The 21,798-nt window shown below is 38.4% G+C and overlaps 3 protein-coding genes across 4 annotated transcripts; 2 read left to right on the top strand and 1 right to left on the bottom strand.

The window, feature by feature from the left end:
• The first annotated feature begins 1,468 nt into the window (after nt 1–1,468).
• Nucleotides 1,469–9,071, top strand: rprd1b (regulation of nuclear pre-mRNA domain containing 1B). 2 transcript variants are annotated; one of them, XM_026368721.1, is made up of 8 exons: nt 1,469–1,769; nt 1,916–2,132; nt 4,003–4,132; nt 4,334–4,467; nt 5,130–5,248; nt 5,405–5,531; nt 5,787–5,962; nt 6,843–9,071. In XM_026368721.1, the coding sequence occupies exons 2-8, from the start codon at nt 1,982–1,984 to the stop codon at nt 6,990–6,992; spliced, it is 987 nt and encodes a 328-aa protein (XP_026224506.1). In that variant the 5' UTR covers nt 1,469–1,769; nt 1,916–1,981; the 3' UTR covers nt 6,993–9,071. The 2 variants fall into 2 exon arrangements, with proteins under 2 accessions (XP_026224506.1, XP_026224505.1); XM_026368720.1 differs by having other exon boundaries at nt 1,469–2,132; nt 6,843–9,070.
• Nucleotides 9,072–10,254: 1,183 nt separating this feature from the next.
• LOC113167172 (kelch-like protein 10) lies at nt 10,255–13,547 on the top strand. Its single transcript, XM_026367585.1, has 5 exons — nt 10,255–10,453; nt 10,951–11,437; nt 11,958–12,575; nt 12,857–13,006; nt 13,200–13,547. The coding sequence occupies exons 1-5, from the start codon at nt 10,323–10,325 to the stop codon at nt 13,545–13,547; spliced, it is 1,734 nt and encodes a 577-aa protein (XP_026223370.1). The 5' UTR covers nt 10,255–10,322.
• Nucleotides 13,548–15,157: 1,610 nt separating this feature from the next.
• Nucleotides 15,158–21,472, bottom strand: LOC113166744 (protein-glutamine gamma-glutamyltransferase 2-like). Its single transcript, XM_026366884.1, has 15 exons — nt 20,962–21,472; nt 20,457–20,642; nt 20,119–20,352; nt 19,818–19,936; nt 19,485–19,613; nt 18,863–19,031; nt 18,491–18,620; nt 18,305–18,408; nt 17,764–17,852; nt 17,460–17,613; nt 17,289–17,377; nt 16,966–17,149; nt 16,641–16,801; nt 15,874–16,010; nt 15,158–15,509 (listed from the first exon to the last, which is right to left on the bottom strand). Exons 1-15 carry the CDS (start codon nt 20,969–20,971, stop codon nt 15,350–15,352), a joined length of 2,055 nt encoding a protein of 684 aa, XP_026222669.1. The 5' UTR covers nt 20,972–21,472; the 3' UTR covers nt 15,158–15,349.
• Between the last annotated feature and the right edge of the window lie 326 nt (nt 21,473–21,798).

The raw sequence follows: 21,798 nt of genomic DNA, 5'->3' as shown, positions 1-21,798 counted from the left end.
CGAAAATATTTGCATTGTTCAAACTTTCCCATTTTTGACAGAAAATTATGTCATGTAGCTGATTTAATTAATAATAAAAGTTTACCTTGTAGCACTGATTGGTTTAATAGCAAGTTAATATTAAATTACACTGTATTCATTTCAAATCTTCTTAAGGTTTTAGCTTCTCTTTTTTTTTATAAATTTGCAATTTTGCTTGAGTTTAACAGTGAAACAATAAAAGCGGATTTCAGAGGCACTAATATTATTCACTTCTATACTACTTGGATACAACATTGCATCCTATACTATTCATTCCCATTTTCTTTGAGATAAAATACTGAAGCCAGAATAATAATTATCTGAATTACCAAAGTAACAAACACAATTAGCTCAATCTGTTTTTCAAACACCTCTTTTGTGTGGTAAATTTGATGTCAAATTTTACTACTTTAATGTTACTAATAAAGAATTATAAAATAAATGTGTCACAACAGAAATGTGTGTAGAGGAAACAATGCTAGGCACTCTAACAGGCATCATAATTCCCTCATTTTTGGGGTAACTAGTACCAGTACTACTACGTTTTTGAAGGAATTATGAATATGGCATTGTAACACCATTTTTATTTAATGACTACTAACAAATTTCCAGGAGTGCTAAAACAATGACTTGTTCTTGCATGATGGATCCCAAATAGTGTCTGTGGGGCCCATAATTCATCTACTGTTGTTTTATTTTTTATTCAAATGCATGTTTGACAGCTACTAGTTACTAAGCAGATGGGGTAGTTTTACTCGTATACTTATACTTGAACTAAATTTTCAATACTTGCAGTTGTACAGTATTTCTACATGTTTAGTTTCATTTGTGTAGCCCCTTAGGCTACATTGGATATTTTGCTGCAGCTAAATAGAAGAGACATTTCATAAAAATTAAAAATAAATTCACGGATGATTTTTCAAAATAAATTCTCAGAATTAAGTTTTTGTAAACACCTTAACATTTTAGATTTCTGCAGATATTTTATTTATAAGGAACATGTGGAACAAACCTGGACTTGACTTGCACATTGTTTTTATCAACAACATATAGTTTGATTGTATTTTTTTAAATAAATCTTTAATTAAAAAAATAAACAAGTCTCTGAAAATCATAAAATAAACTTGAGAGTATGTAATTAAAACCTCAGCGTTGATATTGCAGTAGTGTAATTGTCTACGCTAATAGCTACTTCTTAAATATACTGAATTTATGTAGTCTACTTTGTCTGTACTGCCTTAAAATAATGCGTTTGTTTGCACGTAAATACAATCATACAACATTTTATCCAACTCCTCGACAACATCTTTGGGACGTCGGGTTTAATTCGGACCTGTCCTGATCTAAACACCACCTTTGTTTTTGGATCTTCATCTCTGGATAAAGGGGGTGACGGTGTCCGCCTCTGTTTGCGTCACTATCATGCGACGCACATGTCGAGGTAAAAGTGCAAGCTGCCATTTTTTAGTTGAATCTTCCTGACTAGTTAGCCAGGCAAAAACAAACTGTGAGTCTCACCATTGCTTTTTAGCAGTTTAGTTTCATCTTTTGGCGCATTGAAGACACATTGTAAACGTTTATCGCAGCGACTGGGTTTATTTAACTCGGGTTAAAGCGCAGGCTAGCTCAGGGCTGCACTGGTCTGCAGATGGCTGCTTAGCTGGGTTGGCTAACATTAGCTGTGGCTGTAAACAAACACTACAGAGTGAGAAGAAACTGCTGCTGATACACGACCTCGCACCCTGCAGGTTAGTCCAACAGGTTTAACCCAGCAGGATAAAGCGCCAACGCTGCGTTAGAAACATTAACAGGAGCTGGTTGCAGGAAGCGGTTTGTTGATGTTTGTCTTCACTCAACTTCAGTTTTGATGACAGTGCGAGTTTCTCTAAACTAGCTCGGTCGCTTTGGAGCGAGTCGGGGTCAGTCGGGTCACGGGGGATACGCGCACACAAACAGCGGCATGTCGTCCTTCTCTGAGTCGGCCCTGGTGAAGAAGTTGTCGGAGCTGAGCAGCTCGCAGCAGAGCGTCCAGACTCTGTCTCTGTGGATCATCCACCACCGCAAACACTCGGGCCTGATCGTCAAAGTGTGGCACAGAGAGCTGAAGAAAGGTGAGAACTGCCAGTACACACTGCTGCTGCAAAAATATACACTCACCCTGTTGAATTTGTGCAACTAAACAAGCAAAGGGTAATGTCTGTGTGTCATTTGGGAGATTGGACACAAACCTAATGCTTAAGTAAAAGTGCTTAAATGAAATGTACTCTACTAGAAGCAGAACCACCACTTCAGTTTCTTTACTTAGCTTGAAGTACTAAGTATATGCAAGAAAACTGTTAAACAGTATTGAATTTGATGCTGTTAATAACATGAATATGCAGGTCCCTCTCGTCTTTAATCTGAATGATGCAACATCCATAGAACATTTAAGATAGGATTTGGCCCACATAGGAAATATATAATATATAATATAAATACTGTCCTTCCAAAAAAAAAAAAAAAAAAAAAAAGTCATACATTCTAATATTTTGTTGGACCGCCTTTAGCTTTTACGACATGTATTCACCATAGCATTGTTTCTATGAGCTTCTGCAAAGTCACAACAACAACGTCCAGAGTCACAATCATTTTTTGCCATTCTTTGGGCACATATCGCTGTTGAACCTAGACCTGACCAATTGCAGCAACTCCAGATCATAGCACTGCCCCCACAGCCTTGTACAGTAGGCACTAGACATGATGGGTGCATCAGTTCACCTGCCTCTCTTCTTACCTTGATGAGCCCATCACCCTGGAACAGGGTAAATCTGGACTCATCATGACTTTCTTCTATTGGACAGTTCTTAACCCAGTTTTAGTAGTTTCAACAATCCCCTTAGATGTTTTCTTTGCTTGATGCCAATAATTTGACCCTTCTGAAACAGATTAACATCTTTTCCACGACCACAGGATGTGTCTTCCGACATGGTTGTTTAGGAAATGAGAAGCTACTCACTGCATCAGTTAGTGGTAAATAGCTTGTTGGCAGCTGAAAAATAATCATCCATGCAGTACTTATCCAATGGGAGACTCTTCCCTAATTGCTACCAGAGTATGAATAATACAGCTCTACTTGGATCTGTGAAAGTATTCCTGAGCTTATGCAGTGATGTCCATCACAGACGCATGTCTGTATTATCACAGTCATCCAATATTATGTTTTTGCCTTCTCCCATTCGCACAGATATTTCTCCAGATTATGATATATTTAAAGTCTTTATGTTGAGGAACATTTTTCTGCATTTCAGCATAGCTTTTCATAGATCTGTGAACCTCGGCACATCTTTACTTCTGAGTTACACTGACTCTTTAAAAAGCTCTTTTTATAGCTGATGTTACTGACCTTTTAGCAATTAACCCGATTAGTTGCAAAGCATTTTTCTCTACCTTGTTAGAACCACTTACTTTTTAGCCTTTTGTTGCCTCTGTCCTGAGACATGTCCCTGCTTTTAATTTTAAAGTTACCTTTTTTGTAATTGTTGTTGTTTAATATGGTACATTTTCTCAGTTTAAAGATGTGATTTGTTTTATTTTGTATTGTGTGGGTTTCTGAGATTTGCATTCTATTTTTATGTAGATTTTTAAACAGGGTCCCAACCTTTTTTGAATTTGGGGTTGTGTTATCTCAATAGTATTGTATGGTTAAATAAATGTGAGATAGGCGTAAATTCAGGTGACTCTATTGTAATTAGATCAGGGTAAAGCAGTCATATAAACTAGAAAAAACAGCTGCCTTTTAATTTCATACTCATGCTTAAAAGAAACACTAATATACTGGGAAATGACAAGTAGGCAAAATAAGAGTAAATCACACTTAATTGCAAAATAGTTTTTATGTAGTGCTCATTATTATCAGATTGATAATGTGATGTAGGAATGACCTATTCTTGTTAAATGTTGGAAAAAAAAATGATTTAAATAATATATTTTATTATCTTTCAGCTAAAAGCAACAGGAAGCTGACATTTCTGTATCTGGCCAACGATGTCATCCAGAACAGCAAAAAGAAAGGACCAGAATTCACCAAAGACTTTGAGTCTGTCCTCGTTGATGCCTGCTCCCATGTTGCCAGGTCTGTATGCTTTCAGACAGATGATGATTACTGCCCGTAGCTTTTCCATAAACCAAACCAAATGCCGTATTTATCTAATGCTCAGATCCAAACAGAACTTGATTAAGGGGGAAGAAAATGTTTTTTTGATGTAAAGGTAATTTCATTGATTCAGTTGTTTCTTTATTTTGCTCGACACTGAACCCTGCTGTTTCTCTGCAGTGAGGCAGATGAGAACTGTAAAAAGCACATGGAGAGACTACTGAACATCTGGAAAGAGAGGAGCCTCTACAGAGGTGACTTCATTCAGCAGCTCAAACTGGCCATAGAAGACTCAAACAGCCCCAGGCCTTCAGGTTGGACAATGTTATCTAACCTAGTCTCTGTTACACCTGTACATTAGTTAATACAATATTTCTTATGGGAGAGTCATACCACAGAATGTGGTTTTAAAGTAATACAAAGTTCATGATCATTTTTACTAGTTAAAGCAGCCAGTATATAATGTAATGTGCAAAGTCAAAAATCAAAAGAAAGAAATGTTTCATAACTTTAATGAAGCATTTATTTGTCTCGTGCTTGGTTTTTGATATATAGACAATGCCCCTATGGGGTTTTGGTAGTTTTTTCGGGGGTGACAGCTGTAAGGAAACTGTAGAGGTGTGTAAAACTGCATCTTTGCGTCCTGAGCTCCACTCTGATATGTCAGGGTTTAGGTCATCTAATAAACTCTGCCATATTTCTAGATAGTAGAGACGCACCACCTAAAGTCGGGTGGATGCCGTCTCTTCTGATCAGCCCAGGTTTTCTCCATAAAGGTTTCCAATTGTCTATCTAGCCCACGTTGTTTGCAGGACGCCACTTAGACAGCCAGCAGTTAAAGCCGGCCTGACTTCCCGGTTGCTTAGGAACTGCCGGAGGACAGCTAACGTGAGCTAGGCTAACTGGCAGAGTTTCCAAATCAGTCACCCTACATGTTTGTGTTTTCCCTGTTCTGTGGTCTCTAAACGTACTGCAGAGGAAAAGAAGCCGGTGAAACGAGGCTATCAAAAGATTCAGGAAGATGAAGATGATGAGGACGATGACTACAGAAGCCATACCTCACCTCGCAACACAGATGCCTCCGCAGCTCAACTGGTAAGGCTGTCGATAGTTCACTTGAATGATACTGAATGTAGAAAAGATTTTAACCCTCTCTTTTTCTTTATTTTCTTTGTCGCATCCCTAATCGCTTTCCCTTGATTCCTTTCTTCTTCTTCCCTCTGTTCCGTTTAAAAATACTCTGACACACAGACAGAGGAGCTGGTAAAGGCCTTGCAGGACTTGGAAAATGCTGCTTCTGGTGATGCAGCTGTTCGTCAGAAGATTGCCTCGCTGCCGCAGGAAGTCCAGGATGTTTCACTGCTAGAAAAGATCACTGGTAAGAACTGATGACTGAATTTGATATTTACTTTTTTCTATCGAGCAATAAATGTCAATTATTAAGATAAAGGAAAATTTTATACAAACAATAGAAATCAAGCAAGAACAGTGTAGACTTTCACAGAAAGAAAAAAGGAAATTGCATGTACAAATCCTTTAAAGGTCTGAAGTTAAATGCCCTTTTTCATGAAGGAACTCTGTAATTTATGTTTATATTCTTTGACGTTAACAACACATTATGACCCCAATCTAGACAAGGAGGCAGCAGACAAGCTGTCGAAAACAGTGGATGAAGCCTGTTTGCTGCTGGCAGAGTACAACGGCCGACTGGCTGCAGAGCTGGAGGATCGGAGACAACTCGCTCGCATGTTGATGGAATACATCAACAGTCAGAAGGAGGCGCTCATGGAGAGAGAGAAGAAACTAGAGGCAAGACGCCATATACAGTACACAAACATAACACTCGAGAGCAAACAGAAAAAGGAGAGTTTCTCCTTCACTAATTAATATTATTTAAAACAAATGAGCACTTCACTCCAGAAGATAAAGTCTGATTTAAAACAAGCCCATAAGAACTTAAAACAAATAGTTGTTAAGTGTAGTAATTATCCTTTTCTTACTGATCACTGGACTTTTATTATAAGTAAAAGAGGACAAAACATACAGTCCTTCTGTGTAAGTAAATGTGTTACAGGTCAAATGAGAGTGAGAGACGGAAACTGTAAAAGTTATCTAATAGACTTTTTTTTTTTTTCAAATGCAATTGCAGCTTGTTGTTTTCATACTTGACTATGACTCTAGCAGTAACGCTTAATTTATAGCTCTATATTTGTTATTTCTGTTATCCATTTTATACAATAACCTGTAAAATCATTACTAAAAGATGATTTTAAACGTTGATCAGTTCATACAGTTCAAAGACTGATTGTCTCAACTTGGTCATACTGTAGTTTGCACACAGTTCTCCTCTAAAATAGGTTATTATGAACTTCATTAGCATCACTTTCAGTTTTACGTTTAGGTGAATTTGCTGCGTTAATTCTGCCTGTACACATTTCCAGAGTACAATGTTATAACAGAAATCTCTCAAACAACTATTATCTAAGTTGTAATATATCTGTTACCTTTTAAAGCTTCTATGCTGTGACCAGATTTATTTAAAAATGTTAGTTAGAAATTAGTGTTGAAGGAGTTTGCTCTACTTTGAAGGTATCATGTAATGTGTGTATTCGTGTTTCAGTAAGTAGTAATTGTATTTTCCTTTTTTAGCTGATATATACTTGTGCTGTATATTAATTATTCTCTGCAGGAATATAAGCAGAAACTGGCGAGAGTGACACAAGTGAGGAAAGAGCTCAAGTCCCACATCCAGAGTCTACCAGACCTCTCCCTCCTGCCCAACGTGACCGGGGGTCTGGCACCGCTCCCCTCGGCCGGAGACCTCTTCTCCACTGACTGATAAACCTTTACCTTGAGGACTAACCACTCCCCCCCTCCCCAACCAAATCCAGCCCCGCGTTCGAGTCACAAAAATACTCACAGCTGTGTCTCTAACCAGAGCAGGCATGTGGTCAACCCTCTCCAAACAGAGTAGCTATCCCACCTGTTGACTCCAAACCTGTAGGACAAACAAGGTGATGCGACATTAGAAGAAAGGTTTGGTGAAGTCAAAACACTCTGGAGAGGAGAACAGAGACTCTGTCAGCCTGGACCTTTCCCGTACTCGCTCGATCGTCAAGGATTCCGCTCCACCAGCTTGGAATGAGTTTGTTTCCTGTTAGTTTTTATTTTTTTTAAATGGTGAAAAAAAAGCAGGGGTGGGGTGAAGAAGAGAAGCTTACATAAATGTTGTTTGTCAGGGCATGTGTGATATTTTTGATTCAGTGAGCAGAGATGGGCCATTTGCTCTCACAGCTCTCAGAGGTTGGGACTACACTGTGAAGACGATGTCCCCATTCATTACTTTTATTCTTTTGGCTTTCAGTTGGTGCATTTACACTGACACATAGTCAGATAGGAGGTTTTGATGTGTGTCTACAATTAGTGAAGATGTCAGATTGGATTCAACGTATGTGGCTTTTTGTTTGTTTCATCAGTGCTAATGGTTGACAGCTGTTACACCGCACAGTCATTTCAGTAAGTCTGTCATTAAACAGGATTTGTAGAACAGTACCATCATGACAATTTAAAAGCAATACACAAGCTTTGGTTTGCAAGGGTCTTCTCATTTACAGACTAAAACTGTGCAATTCAGAGTTTTTACACTTTAATTTGGACAGATGCTTCAAATATGATAAGGTTAACTGTGTTTGAGTGTGTACTAGGAAAGGTCTGACTTTCACAAAACAATTACTTAAGGTTTGAAGAAACTATTCAGAATTAGCATTTAGGAAAATGCTAAGTCTTGACTTGTTTTTCAAAAGTATACAATTAGAATCTCGGAGAAAAAACAACAAAAATGTTAAAGCGTCAAGAAATTTCAAGATAACTATTCACTTCAGTTGATAGTAACGTGAACTGGACTGAAAGTGTCAAAGTCGTGTAAGATTTAACTTCAAATATTTCAGAAAATTGTATAATCAACCTGAAATTCCTACAACGTGACTAAAACGATGAATAATAAGTGATAATCAGACCTCCCTGTGTGTTTTTGTCCAGTGATGAAACCTTTTAGTAAAAAGTAGCAGCACCAGATTTAATTTTTTAAACTATTTCACAAACCATATGAAAGGTCCCTTAACTTAGATTTTAAGACCAAGAACAGAATTTTTTCCCGGTATAATTTTGGTACAACAGGGCCAGAACAATACAGCTCATTTGTTTAGGTTATTTTCAGTTGACTGTATGAAGGAAAAAACTGTTTATGGAGAAGTTTCATGGTAAAATGTAAGATGTTTACTCATTTTGTCAAAACTTTCAGAAGCGGCTTCTGCTGCTGGTGAGATGAGATCACAGTGGGTGTAACTTACCTGCAGATGCAGGCTTTGGTGATATATGTTGCTGCAAATCCTTTTCAGTAAACCCTTTGATTTATGGCTGTCTCCTGTCAGTCGTAAACCTAAGAGAGCTATTTAACAACAGGAAAATATGTGAATGACAGCAGCTTCAGAATTTGCTAAACCAAACCAAAGATAATATAATCACTAGTCCAAAAAAAAGAAAAAAAGAAACTTGGACTTAAATGTGACTCCAGATTATAAATTGACTAAAGTGGAGTAGCTTTGACCAATTATTTGATTACAATATAATTTAACAGTAAAGATTAAAACATAAAGTGTTCAGTACAACAACTGGATCTTAGGAAGGATTTCAGCATCATTTAGACCCCAGAGTGCTTCACTGTAGATGTTAAATCTTTTCTTACCTACTTTCTGTGTGGTATGTATTTCTCTTTGCAGAATCATACTAGCAGGACTCCACCGGTAGCCGTAGTCTTTCTTCCTGTAATGACATTGATTCAGTGGATGACAATAAACTGGAACCATTTTGAAAAAAAAAAAAAAAGAAATATACTGCGTGTACTTTGAATTAATTAATTAAAGTCACATACTTGGAGATTTCAGACACATTGCAAAACAGGGGTGGATCACACAAGACTGGAGTTATATATGTAAATAATGAAAGGAACATTTTTCCCCACACTGAACCACATTCACACATACTGTATAATATCTGCCTGTGGCCATGTCTGATTTAAACATTACACTGAGAATAAATTACAAATATCTTGTGCATCTCTTCACAAATTTAAATGTAGCGTAGGCTCTTAAATTACAAAATATGCTGAATTCAAGTATATATCCTGCCTGTGAGAAGACATTTAAGGTTTCACACAGGTTCACTGATTTGAAGAGAATCTTACTTTTCATCTTCTTAAATGGTGATACATTTTTCTGGGGGGATCTAAAGGTGATTTTTTACAAGGATCTGTCCTTCACCTTATAATTGCTAGCAAAAGAAAAATAAATTACTCACATATTAATACAAGGAACAGATACGTATTCCACCTCTATATCAGCAAACGAAGGAGGGGCAGCCTGTGATTACATCAGCTGAACTTCAGTCTCCTTCAGAATCAGTGCTGTGGACAAAGAAAGTTAAAATTGAGGTCTTTTACAATCACCAAAAATCCATCTATTAGGACTGTTAAGGGTCCAGAAGGTGATGGAGCCACTCCTAGTCACAAATGAACCCTAATCTAACTGCATGTCTTTAGACTGTGGGAGTAAGCCGTGCATCTCTCTGTGCAGACGTGTGGGGAACATGCAAACTCCACACAGAAAGGCACCTGGCCTAGCAAAGGATTCAAATCCAGGTCCTTCTAGCTGTGAGGCAACCACCTTTCCTCCATAATCACCAAAAATGTGCTCGGGCAAAATGCATTTTTATTGTTATTTAGTTCATTAATTAAAAGAACTAATGAGTTAACACTTAACATTTAAAGGCCAGTATGGACAGGACGACTAGAAATAACAAGTAAAGTCCTGTGTCAGTGTTCGTAAGAGCACTCGTCTATTGTTTAAAGACCAATATGAATTAGCGCCTATACAAAACATCTACAGTTTAATTGCTTGTTTGTGAACAGCTTTAGTAGAAGACATGATGAGCTGGAACAGGGGAAATAAAGAATTCTGGAATTGGAACGCCGATTTCATGACATCATAATGATCTGATCTAGAACTGTGAGAACGTCATAACCTGAGTGAGCGGGACAACTAGAAACACTTGTTCAGAGTCAGGAGAAAGACATACACCTAAAGAGACAAAGACTTAAAACTGTCAAGCAAAGATGAGTAAGAACAGCTCCGTGTATAATGAACTCCGTCTGGAGAACCAGCTTTGTGACGCCGTGATCAGAGTGGACAAAGTTGAGTTTCATGTGCACAAAGTCATCCTCTGTAACAGCAGCCCGTACTTCAGGTGAGATTTCTATTGGGTGTTAATTGAAGGATGCTCTTCTATAAGCAAAAATCTGCAGCATGTTTAAGACTAAGCTAAAAAAAAACACCCTATATTAATAAGAAAAAAAAATGGTAATGGGGAAACATATTTACAAATCTATTTAAATGACCGCTAAATGAATTTGGGATCCTAAATACAGGTTTTCAAATAGTAACGTTAAAATAAATCTTAATTTTGCATTTCTGGAAAACAAGAGCTGGCGTTAGCTCTAATCCGTTTTTGGAAATTTACTCTGTGTGTTACTCAAAAGACAATTCAGATCTCAGATGTTAAATAATTTCCTGATTTTCTATCTTCCTAGGATCGCCTAAACTTTAAACGATTTAAAATGTATTATTAAATTAAATGAGCATGCAAATATCATGCTTAGATTGTCAAATTCAAATCATGTCTTTTTTTAATTTTTAACAAAATCAATTTTCAATTCCTGGTTTTCTCCCCTTATTGGCCCACAGAGCTCTCTTCACCCACTGGTCGAGCCCAGACAGTCGGCTCTTTGACATTCCCGATGTGTCACCAGGAATGATGAAGCTCATCATCGAGTTCGCCTACACTGGCTCTGTTCCTGTGACGCAAGAGAATATACAAGAACTTTTCATAACAGCCGACCGGTTCAACGTATTGGGCATCACAGAAGCCTGCTGTGATGTTCTGGAGAAGCACCTGGCTCCATATAACTGCATTGGCATCTGGTGGTTCACTGATGTCTATTACTACCCTGAAGTGAAACACAAGGCCTTCCTCTTCGTGCTGAAACACTTTGAGGTGGTCGCTGCCACCTCAGAAGAGTTCCTGCAGCTCTCTGTGCACGATCTTTCTCAAATCATTGAAAACGACCAACTCACGGTGAGAAACGAGAAGACAGTGTTTGAGGCCATCATTCGCTGGATCACCCATGCACCTGACGAACGCAGAGAATACATCTCCCTGCTTTTGTCCAAGGTAAGTGAGGGACAACTACCACTTCCTCACTTTTGATTAGCATCTTTCACACCTCACTAAAGTTAACATAAATCCAACAGCATGAGCAGGGTGTAGTCAAACCCTTCTCAGAAAAGTCAACATAAGTTCTAGGAACAAGGCCAAGAGGTCAAGACAAAATCAAAACTGAGATCAGGAGAAACAGAGACTTGAAAAATATATGAAAGTAGGGGTGTAATGGGTCTGTAACTAAGATGGAAACCATGACACACATGTCTACAGTGTTGAGGAGAGAAACTAGAGAGCTCTTACATAAATACCTAAAATAAATATCTTTGATGAGGATTGTTGTTGAGGTTTTGATTTAGTTTCTCAACCATTTCCAAATTTATTTAAACCTATATTTGACATTTATCTACTGTAACTTCTTCTCAATAAAGCCTGAATACTGCATATGCCAATACAGTATGCATTATCTGTCTGTCATAGGCTAAAATCAGCCTGTCATGCTCAAGTATTCAGTCTTCATATCTCTTTCCAGGTCAGGCTGGCTTTGATGAGTCCAGAATACATCATGGAGACTGTGAATGATAACGAAATGGTCAAGACGAGTGACAAGTGTCGACCAGTTCTCCTCAGGGCCATGGAGGCTATGCTTGACATCAGAACCCAGAGTTGCTCTGACGGTATTTTCTTTAATCCTTTGTCACGTCCACGTATTCCCCATGAAGTGCTGTTGGCCATTGGAGGCTGGAGTGGTGGGAGTCCCACCAATAGCATTGAAGCGTACAATGTTTGCGCAGACAGATGGGTCAATATAAGTAACTACGGAGAGGCTCCCCGGGCTTACCATGGCACAGCTTTCCTCAATGGATCCGTTTACTGTGTCGGTGGTTTTGACAATGTTGAACAGTTCAGCACTGTGCACAGGTTCGACCTGGGCACTCACACCTGGCAGGAGGTGGCACCAATGCATTCAAGCCGTTGTTATGTCAGTGTAACCGTCATGGATGGGTACATCTACGCCATAGGAGGTTATGATGGACACGATCGATTGGAAACAGCCGAGCGCTATCAGCCTCAAACCAATCAGTGGACCTTAATTGCATCCATGCACAACCAGAGGAGTGACGCCTCTTGCACAACACACGCTGGCAAGGTGGGTAGTGTTAAAAGCAGGTGAGAATGACTGACAATACTGTGTGTTAAGGTAAAGAGAGAGATGAGATGTGCACTTTCTTGTTTGACTCTTATTAAGTATTTGGGCTTTCCTACAAGAACATTATTTTGATCAAACCTTATTAATGTAGATGGTTTCTGTGGTATTATTATTATTAAGAGATCACCATATTTCAACTCTAAGGGCATGGGAGAGCAGCATTTCCCTCTTTTCTCTCAGCTATAACTAGTTGTTTTCTGACCAAACATGTTTCTCTCCAGATTTACATTTGTGGTGGCTTCAATGGGAGCGAGTGCCTATCAACAGCTGAATGTTACAGCCCAGAGACCAACCAGTGGACAATGATCGCCTCCATGGACAACAGGCGCAGTGGAATAGGAATCGTCACCTATGCAAACTGTGTCTTTGCAGTAAGAAAACTTAACTAAGCTGACAATCGCACAGAATCACCCAGAAACACAGATGTTTGTGATGTTGTTGAGACTGAAATAATATCAAGCCATACATGTACTGCTGTAATATAAAACACACAAATAAAACAAAAAAAAAAAAAAAAGAAAAATAACACACCAAAGACAAACAAGCCGTCCTGTTTTCCTATAGGTTGGTGGTTTCGATGGAACCACTCGTCTTCGCACAGTTGAGGCCTATAACACTGAGACCAACACCTGGCGTCCTGTGCCCTCCATGCTGAAACCCCGCAGCAACTTTGGCATCGCAGTGATGGATGGCTGCCTTTTTGTGGTTGGAGGTTTCAATGGCTTCAGCACCACTCTTGACGTTGAGTGCTATGATGCCGAAACTAGCGAGTGGTCTGATGTCCGTGACATGGAGGTCTCCCGCAGCGCCCTGAGCTGCTGTGTGGTGTATGGACTCAACAACATGGGCGATTACGCTGTCCCCCGAGGTCCTCTTCAGTTCTCCAACGAGGAGGGAGATGAAGTGGAGTGATGAAGATCCACCCGACGCCAAATTTGTATTGTTCTGTAAATAAATGTCTGTCTGCATGAAAGTACAGTGGTGCTATTGGTTCTATGTTAGGTTTTCACTTTGTGTGACAAGCTGTCACCTCGTTGCAGGACTAATTTAAAGCTTCCTCCAGTGAAAGAAAAGAACTACGCATTTCTCCATTAGAGAAAAAAAATTACATGTTATTTCATGTGATGAAAGATGCAATACAGGAATCCAGGAAAGCCTTGTAATTGGAAGATGTGTAGTCCACGTCTCATGTGCACCTGAGACTAGCGGCCAATCATGAGCTTACTTATTCAGGAAAACACATTGCAAGCTAGATTTCATTTGCAAGACAGACTTGAGATCACATTGCAAATACACAAAAATATATCTAGTTACTCAGAAGCAACAAACAAACACACACACACACACACTTCAAACAATAATATCTAAAGTATAGAGGATAATGATTTAAGTTGCTCAAATGAATGAATGCTTTCTTATTCTAGGAGTAATCTGGAAGCCGATTCATGGTAATGCCGACTGGATTTGTTGTCTTGTGGTGACTCAGCTTCCATTAGACTTATCTTTTATCTTTGTGATGAGGTTCACCAACACTGTAGTAGTTAAGTGAACAGAATAATTTATATTTTGTCAATTTTGTTATTTAATAGTTCTGATAACAAATAGACTGGGCAGGACGTCATCTACAGCATATCTGCATGCTTTTACTTATATAACTGCAATATGAGAATAGGCCAAAAAGCCAATATGTCTTATTGGCTCATAAGAAAATGTGTCACATGAAGGTATTTAAATTAACCGAACTTAACTTTCCAATGGGACCTATTCACAGCTGCCTGAAAGCAGCTCATCATCTCACGGAATCCAAAAACAAATGCTCACATACCCTCAATGAGTTTAGACTAATGTGGCCTCATCATTAAACTGTTCTTGTCCGTGAACGCCACCGACGCGCAAAGACGCAGCTGAAGCTGTTTTAAAACACTCCGAGAAAAGATGAGTTTACCTTGATGCAGTTAAAAGAGTCGGTTTGGGTGCCGTGTCGTGAGGTGTTTAAGAGCTGCAACTTCAACAAACACACTGTGAGCAGGAAAATCAAACCTGGCGGAGGTTCCTGCAACAGAGGTCACTGAAGTCAACGAGAACAGCGACTCCTGTGTCTTGGTGGAGACGTCAGCAGGAGTTTTATTATGAAGTCTCTACCTGTGGCCATAATAAACAGCACCATACTCCATAAGAATTAGTTTCACTCTGCAGCTGCACCAGTCAATAAATAACACTAAAGCAAAAAATGTTTTTTTTTGCCCAAAATGTGTTTTATTAATTCAATTCAATTCAATTCAATTCAATTCAATTCAATTTTATTTGTAGAGCGCTTTTTACAATTGATATTGTCACAAAGCAGCTTTACACAACCAAAGAACAGTACATGAACAGTGAATGTGTATTAATCATAATAATCAGATTGTCCCTGACGAGCAAGCCGAGGGCGACGATATTATATATATATATATATATATATATATATATATATATATATATATATATATATATATATATATATATATATATATATATTGGGTTTTTAAACATCAACAGAAAGAAAAAACAATTGCTTTACTCACATCCTCAGAGTTTACTGAAACTAAATAAAAATGAATACAAGCTATTAATCAATGAAGGAAAATAAATGGGAACCTTGTCTTACTGGTACTATTGTGCAACTCAGAGGAAATGTGCGTTCCAGTTACAAACAAAAGGCTTTTTAATGTGTATTAATTAGTTTCACCTTCCTTTACAACAACATTGACAAAGCTCTTGATGTTACTTAGTTTGTTGCTGTCAAAGTTCACCAGCAGCACAGTGGAGCCACTACTGCTGGGACTGAACTCAACACTGGCTTTGGCTTCCTCTTTGGGACCCACAGCTCCAGTCCTGAAAAAAACAAAAAACATATGTAACATTTAACATTAGGTGCCACAATGATTCAGATTTACGCTTTGCGTCATCATTGGCATTGATTATATAAAAATTACTAGTTTTTAATCACACTGTGATCATGTTTATATTTAGAACTGGAATATTTTACTTTTATCACTGAATTTATATAAAGCATTGTGGGTAAAGTTAACACTGATTTTAGCTACATTTGACAACATTTTACACATTGAACTGTAGATAAGCAATAGGAGAAATGAGTGAAACAAGTAAAACCTTAAGGAAAAAATACCAAGTAAAGTAAGTAAATAAGATGCTAAAAAAACAAACAAGTGATGCAGTTTGGATGGAGATGACTTACTTCACTGTAATAGGTTTTCCGTCTGTGAGGCCGACCCCCTCTATGGTGAAGCTGCAGTCCTGCAGCTGCTCAGGTAATGGGTTCAGCAAGGTCAGGTTTGCTGTCACAGGCTGGTTCACTGTGGCGTCTCCCATCAGCTGCACAGAGGAGTTCATGTTTTATCATGTAAGGGGTGGTATATTGTAAATGATTAAAATTACGTAATTTATAAATCAACAACTGAAAAACAAAAAGGGAGAAGCTTTTAAAAAAGTAAATAATGTATAATAGTAGGATTTCTCATGCATAAGGATTCTGAAAACAGACTTAAACAGGTCCAAGAAAACATCTTACTTTCCTAATACTGTAGAAAAAAATTATGAAAACAAATGCAAATTACAGTGTAATATTGTCTGGTGACAGCAAATAATAATAAAAAGAGATCATGATTAATTTTTATGAATATACAAAATGTCACCAGACCTGAAAAGAATAGCTGGAAAGAAAAGTCTGAAACCTTTTTGACATCTAATGATTTGACATTTGTGATTAAAGATTGATCAGTGTTTACAAAACAAGAGGCAGAGGCAAACATACACGGAGAAGTAATAAATAAGACAAAACATTATTCTGTGACCAAGGAAACAACGGTTATATGCAGATATCATCAAAGTCTTTAAGTCTGTTTGAGTTCTGATCTGTTCTGTTTGACTGAGGAATAAATTCAAGATAAGAATCAAAAAACTTTACAACCACTGAGAAAGTGAATGAGTTTCTTCTATTCATACCTTGATGTCTATATCCGGCTCATCTAGCACGATAGTCTTCTCAGTTTTACTGTAGTCAATGGTTTGCTTGTCGAATGCAAAGGCCGACAACTGGATCAACCTGTCAGAGGTGATCACTGATCCATAACTGTCATACTTCAGCTTGAGGGACAGACGCCTTTCTGGAAAAACACATTATACACATTTCACATCGGTTATTATAAGATTTTTCCTGCAGAACAGGTTCTTTACAGATGAAGATTAGACTTAGACGTGTGGTAACAATATAGAGATTTTCAAGTAGTTAACTGTGGTATAAAGGTTTTTCACTAAGATGAGAACAGACCTTCTCCAGGGAGAACTTCAACTTTGTCCGAAGCAAACCCGCAGCTCTCTCCTCGTTTCCCGCTGTAGCTGACGGCATTGGCAAAGAACAGGAAGTTGCAGGTTCTCACCTCCATGTGGTTGTTAGTGAGGACAGTATAAACCTCAAAGTCTGAGCCTAAGATCATGTTGTCAGCCAGCTTGATCTTAAAAGAGAATTATATGTTCATTTAATTCAATTCATGGAGTAGACAATGATGAAAATGTATGGAAATTAATTTTCACTATTTTGTACTTTTCTACTTATTTAAAACAGGAAGTTGAACAATGAACAATGAAAAACACCTTAAGATGGAGCCCCGGCTCTTCTCCTCGCTGCTGTAGCTTGTTGTGGTGCTGGGCCTTCTCATACACCTGCCTCTCCTCCTTTGACCCTGAAAACCAAAGAGATTAGCTAAGTTCAAAAGCATGTGCAGTATGTAATGTGTGTGCCTATACCACATAACACTGCACCACCTTCTGGATACTTGTACTGGTGGGTTATGTCGTGCCTCTCATCTGAACCCACAGCTTTGGTGCTGATGAAGCATCCTACAGACTTTGTTGATCCACTGAACCTGATGACCTCTCCATTTGACAGGTGCAACATGTCCACAACATCTGCATTGACCTGTCTCCATAAAAGACATGAAATAACATGAGCTAACATCCAGAGATATCAGTGTACACATATGATCAATGCTTTAAATCTGTCACAAAATGAATCCTTTCACATTTGTGAGTTCACAAAAAAAATGTTCCAATGAAAGCAAAAACTCACCTCAGCAAAAATAAAAGGAGTGTCATACTTCTTGGTCAGCTCTCCTTCCTTAATGGCTCTCAGTGAAGCAGGTCCACAACAGAAAACTCCTGAAAAAGAAATATATTTCAGAAGGCTTCAGTTGTCTGATTCTTTATAATATGTGGAGTATTATTAATAAGTCACATAGGTCCACTATGGTAAAATGATCTGTGTCAGGTCCATCAGTAAAAACTAAAGTTCCAGTCTCATGATGAGCCATGTGAACATGTCAAACATAAACTGTCACAAGTTTGACCACAGCTATACACCAAACATGTGACTACTGTTAGACGTTTAACATACACACCGCAGTTAAACACATGGTGACATGGTTTTCAGCCCATTGTGACTTTTTTTGCAGTTTTGATACAGTTTGAGTTAGTTATTTATCTTCAGGAACTATTTTCTACTTTCCTGTTTAATTTTTTATACCTTCGCTTCTGTAGCTGGTCTGAAAGTGTGACATTTGAAACATTTGAATCTTTTATTTAATTCCAAACTACATTAAATATAAGCTCACCATCACTTGGCTCCTGTGGTGTTGGGTCACTGGTTTGCCACCCATCATACTCTGGGCCCAAGTCTGGACGAGTCATCCAGCTGTCCACCCAAACATGGAAGTTCCTGGTAACGAAGTGTGGTATTGAAAGAGGCAGTTGTGCATTTGCATTTAGAGAAAACCTTATTAAAACTAATATACACTCACCAAATCGAATCAGAAGATATCTTTTCAGCATTGTCATTGTACAGGTTTTCTATCACCAGGTTAGCATCAGTATCATGAGCAGACCTGAAGTTTGTAACCACTCGACATGGGATGCCCAGGGCACGAGACACTGAAGAGGAAGCAGAGCAACATTTCATCACATCAGTCTAACATCTGTCAACAGAAGATGACAATAAAGACATCACAAGGTCACATAGTGCAAATGTATACGAAGCCGTGGGGTTGGGCTTTAAACTGAGGGTTTTATAAAAATGATGCATTGAGTGGCTCAAGACTGGAAAATGGAACAAAGTAAAAACCAAGACTCCCATGCTGTCCACACCGTGGTGTATGGTTGGGGACATTGCCAACCTGTGCATGCAAGAGCAGCAAAAACCCAACACTGGCCGTAGCGGACGGGGCCACTTTCCGCCCACTTGTGCAGAATGTCCCCGCTGCCGATCCACGCTCCTGGATGAACCCCACCTGAAAAATCATACCACTCCCCCACCAGCACACCCCTGTCATCATTACTGTTGATCTATGGACACAAAGGGCAGACAAGAGAGCAGGAGGACAATAAGTGAGTTAAAGGCAGAGAAGTGAATATAAAGTACAAAGTGGAAACTATTCACGGAAGTCACAAAGAGCTGGAAAACATGTAGAGCAAAATTCGGATTGAATTTTTTTCTATAATATTCTTTAAGAACTCAATGTTCTTACTTTAGAGGAGGTTTCTAATTTTTCTATTTTGACCTGAAGCAGGAATAACATGCTGACAGACTTGAATTTATTCGTTTGTTATTCTTTGATGCTGCTTTGCATCACAAATGTTGAGAAAAGTGAGTTTCAAAAGAAGGAGCTAAGTTACCCTGTGAAACGATTAAACCCTCTGAATATAAAGGAGCAGACGGAGATGTTTCTGTTGCGCCATGGTAATCTTTGTCTGTACAGCTAAAATAATGGCTAATGGCATCTGCATGGTCTCACCTACCATAGCACTTAGCACTCTGGTCACATAGATGGGATTTCTCCTGGCAGAGCAGTCCTTGTCAGCGTCAGACACAAATTTAGGGTTTTCATCCAGGATCTTTAGACAGATATCAAGTATTCCTGATTCAAACTGCATAAAGACGCAAGAGAAGCAAGTTTATTAATGGATAATACTTGAGCAGTATAATAGGACCTGTGTCACTTGTAGTTTTATTCAATGACAGTCTTAAATTAAATGATTTCAATTGGACATTAATGTGTTTTTGTCCTTAAGAAGCGTGTTTGTAATTTTAATGAACCTTACTAAATAAAGGGTAATGACATGTATTTCTACCTGTCCAAAGTTCCAGGGTGTCCCCTTGATGCGTTTATACGTTCCTTTGTATATCTGCCCATGCTGTGATAAGACATACTCCTTTCTCTTCCTCTCATTGTGCATGTAAACTGCATCTCCTGTGAGTGTGTACACACAAATATTCAGAACAAATTCTAACATCTGATAGCTTTTGTAGCTTTTGTAATTATAGATTTACATGTTTTACTTTGTTGTTATTTTGTGGTGTGGGCTGCAGGTGGAGATCAACTAATAAAATATAAAACATCATCAATAAAAGACACAAACTTGATATACTCACTGGGGCACCAAGCATTAAAAAGCAGGGTGAACTGTCCTAAATGGGTCTTCTGCCCTTCTTGGTCCAGACTCAGACTATAAACCCCAATGGGGGAGTTGGGAGAGGAATTAATATAAACACACAGGGTGTTTTCAGAAGGATTATTGATGGCAGATGCACTCCACTCTGTGTCTACTGTGGAGTTGCAGAGGTTGAAGGAAACCTGTGTGTCGGATTCTTTTCTGGGTAACGGACCTGAAGAAGCAGGAAACAGTAAATGTAAAACCACATTTAAGAAACAAATCCTTGCTGCAGATACTTATTTCTCACTTCTCACTTAAATATACTCAGAGACATACCTGTTTCAACAATGAATGTGAAGCTTGATTCATCTAGCTTGAACTCTTTACTCCCAGGTTTAAGATGTAAAATAATGTTGAAGGGTTCTCCCCTCCTGACAATCAAACGCTCTTCTCCATTCAAGTCTGTGTGGTGGCTGCTGTTGTTGTTCTTAATGTTAAGATCACAGCGCTCAATTTCCAAGACTGTGTGTAGAGACAGGCAAATGTCAACAGATTAAAACTATGAAAAACTGACCTCATGATTTAAAAATTATATTACAATGTGTGTTCAATCACAAGAAATAATCTGAAAGATTACTATCAAATACAGTTAATTATGCTACATCTGACATGTCTACTGCCCCACACGATTACTGTTCATGACATTTCACTCTCAATCTGACATGTTATCTGTGAAGTAACATAAAAACCTCATCTTCAGCTTCCTGTGCATTATTCAACTTAGAACATAAAACTAATTTACTGATGCATGACATTAGAAATAGCTTTTCCTCCTCCTTACCTTGATTCATGCCTGCTGTGAAGTTTCTGTCGCTCAACTACTGAGTAGGAAGTAACACTTCAGTTGTAACCTGCACTTGTTCGTTTATGGCTGTGCTGCATGTGAGCGGATATTTGTAGCATTCAAACCAGACTAGAACGCCCCCACATGTCTGTTCTTCACGTCAGTATTTCTGTTTTACACAGAAAGGTCAAAAAGACTTGCAACACTTCTTCCTCTTTTTTCTTAGCTTGATTGTGGGCAAACAGTTATTGTGAAATACAAACCTCCAGAAATGTTTTTCTTAAATGCAATACAAACTTAATTTTTACTTCGCTAATTCATCTGAACCTTTATTTATCTGGTGTTACATCACCAATACTACTTTTTGGGAAGTACTAGTAGTAGTAGTAGTAGTAGTAGTAGTAGTAGTAGTAGTAAGGATTTAAAATTGTTGCAGTTTTGCAAGTGAAATTGTACATTTTTCCATAATGTACAACTTCAGCTATGGAACGTCTATGTCTGCTGTTGCTGGATTCTTCTCTTGATTATTTTCAATAGGAGACAGATAAGGCAAATCAAGCACACACTTGTCCCATACTCTGTAAGCTCACAGTCTTTCTCTCCCAAACTTTACATACTCCTCTCATACGCCACATTTTCCGCCAGAAACACAGGACTCTGTTGAACCTTTTTTGAGCTCAAAAAGCCATAGCTAAAACTCAGCCATGATTAAGTAACAACTCAGAGGTCTTACACATGAAGAATACACGGTAGGCCATTGCATTCTTTGAAATTTTCTTTTGAGTCGACATCTAGACCACTGTCCTCCACTGTAGTAAAATGTTACTTAATCTG

The sequence above is a fragment of the Anabas testudineus genome, chromosome 7 (assembly GCF_900324465.2).
Source record: "Anabas testudineus chromosome 7, fAnaTes1.2, whole genome shotgun sequence".
Lineage (NCBI taxonomy): Eukaryota > Metazoa > Chordata > Actinopteri > Anabantiformes > Anabantidae > Anabas > Anabas testudineus.
Note: the sequence above shows the minus strand (reverse complement) of the source record. Positions and strands in the feature narration are given on the sequence as shown.

Coding starts and splice junctions, on each gene's coding strand:
- LOC113167172 (XM_026367585.1), top strand. CDS start 10,323: ATGAGTAAGAACAGCTCCGTGTATAATGAACTCCGTCTGGAGAACCAG. Junction 10,454..10,950: donor AACAGCAGCCCGTACTTCAG/GTGAGATTTCTA, acceptor ATTGGCCCACAG/AGCTCTCTTCACCCACTGGT. Junction 11,438..11,957: donor TCTCCCTGCTTTTGTCCAAG/GTAAGTGAGGGA, acceptor ATCTCTTTCCAG/GTCAGGCTGGCTTTGATGAG.
- LOC113166744 (XM_026366884.1), bottom strand. Junction 19,614..19,817: donor CACCCTGGAACTTTGGACAG/GTAGAAATACAT, acceptor GTCTTTATGCAG/TTTGAATCAGGAATACTTGA. Junction 17,614..17,763: donor CTCCTTTTATTTTTGCTGAG/GTGAGTTTTTGC, acceptor TTATGGAGACAG/GTCAATGCAGATGTTGTGGA.
- rprd1b (XM_026368721.1), top strand. CDS start 1,982: ATGTCGTCCTTCTCTGAGTCGGCCCTGGTGAAGAAGTTGTCGGAGCTG. Junction 4,133..4,333: donor GCCTGCTCCCATGTTGCCAG/GTCTGTATGCTT, acceptor GTTTCTCTGCAG/TGAGGCAGATGAGAACTGTA. Junction 4,468..5,129: donor AAACAGCCCCAGGCCTTCAG/GTTGGACAATGT, acceptor AACGTACTGCAG/AGGAAAAGAAGCCGGTGAAA.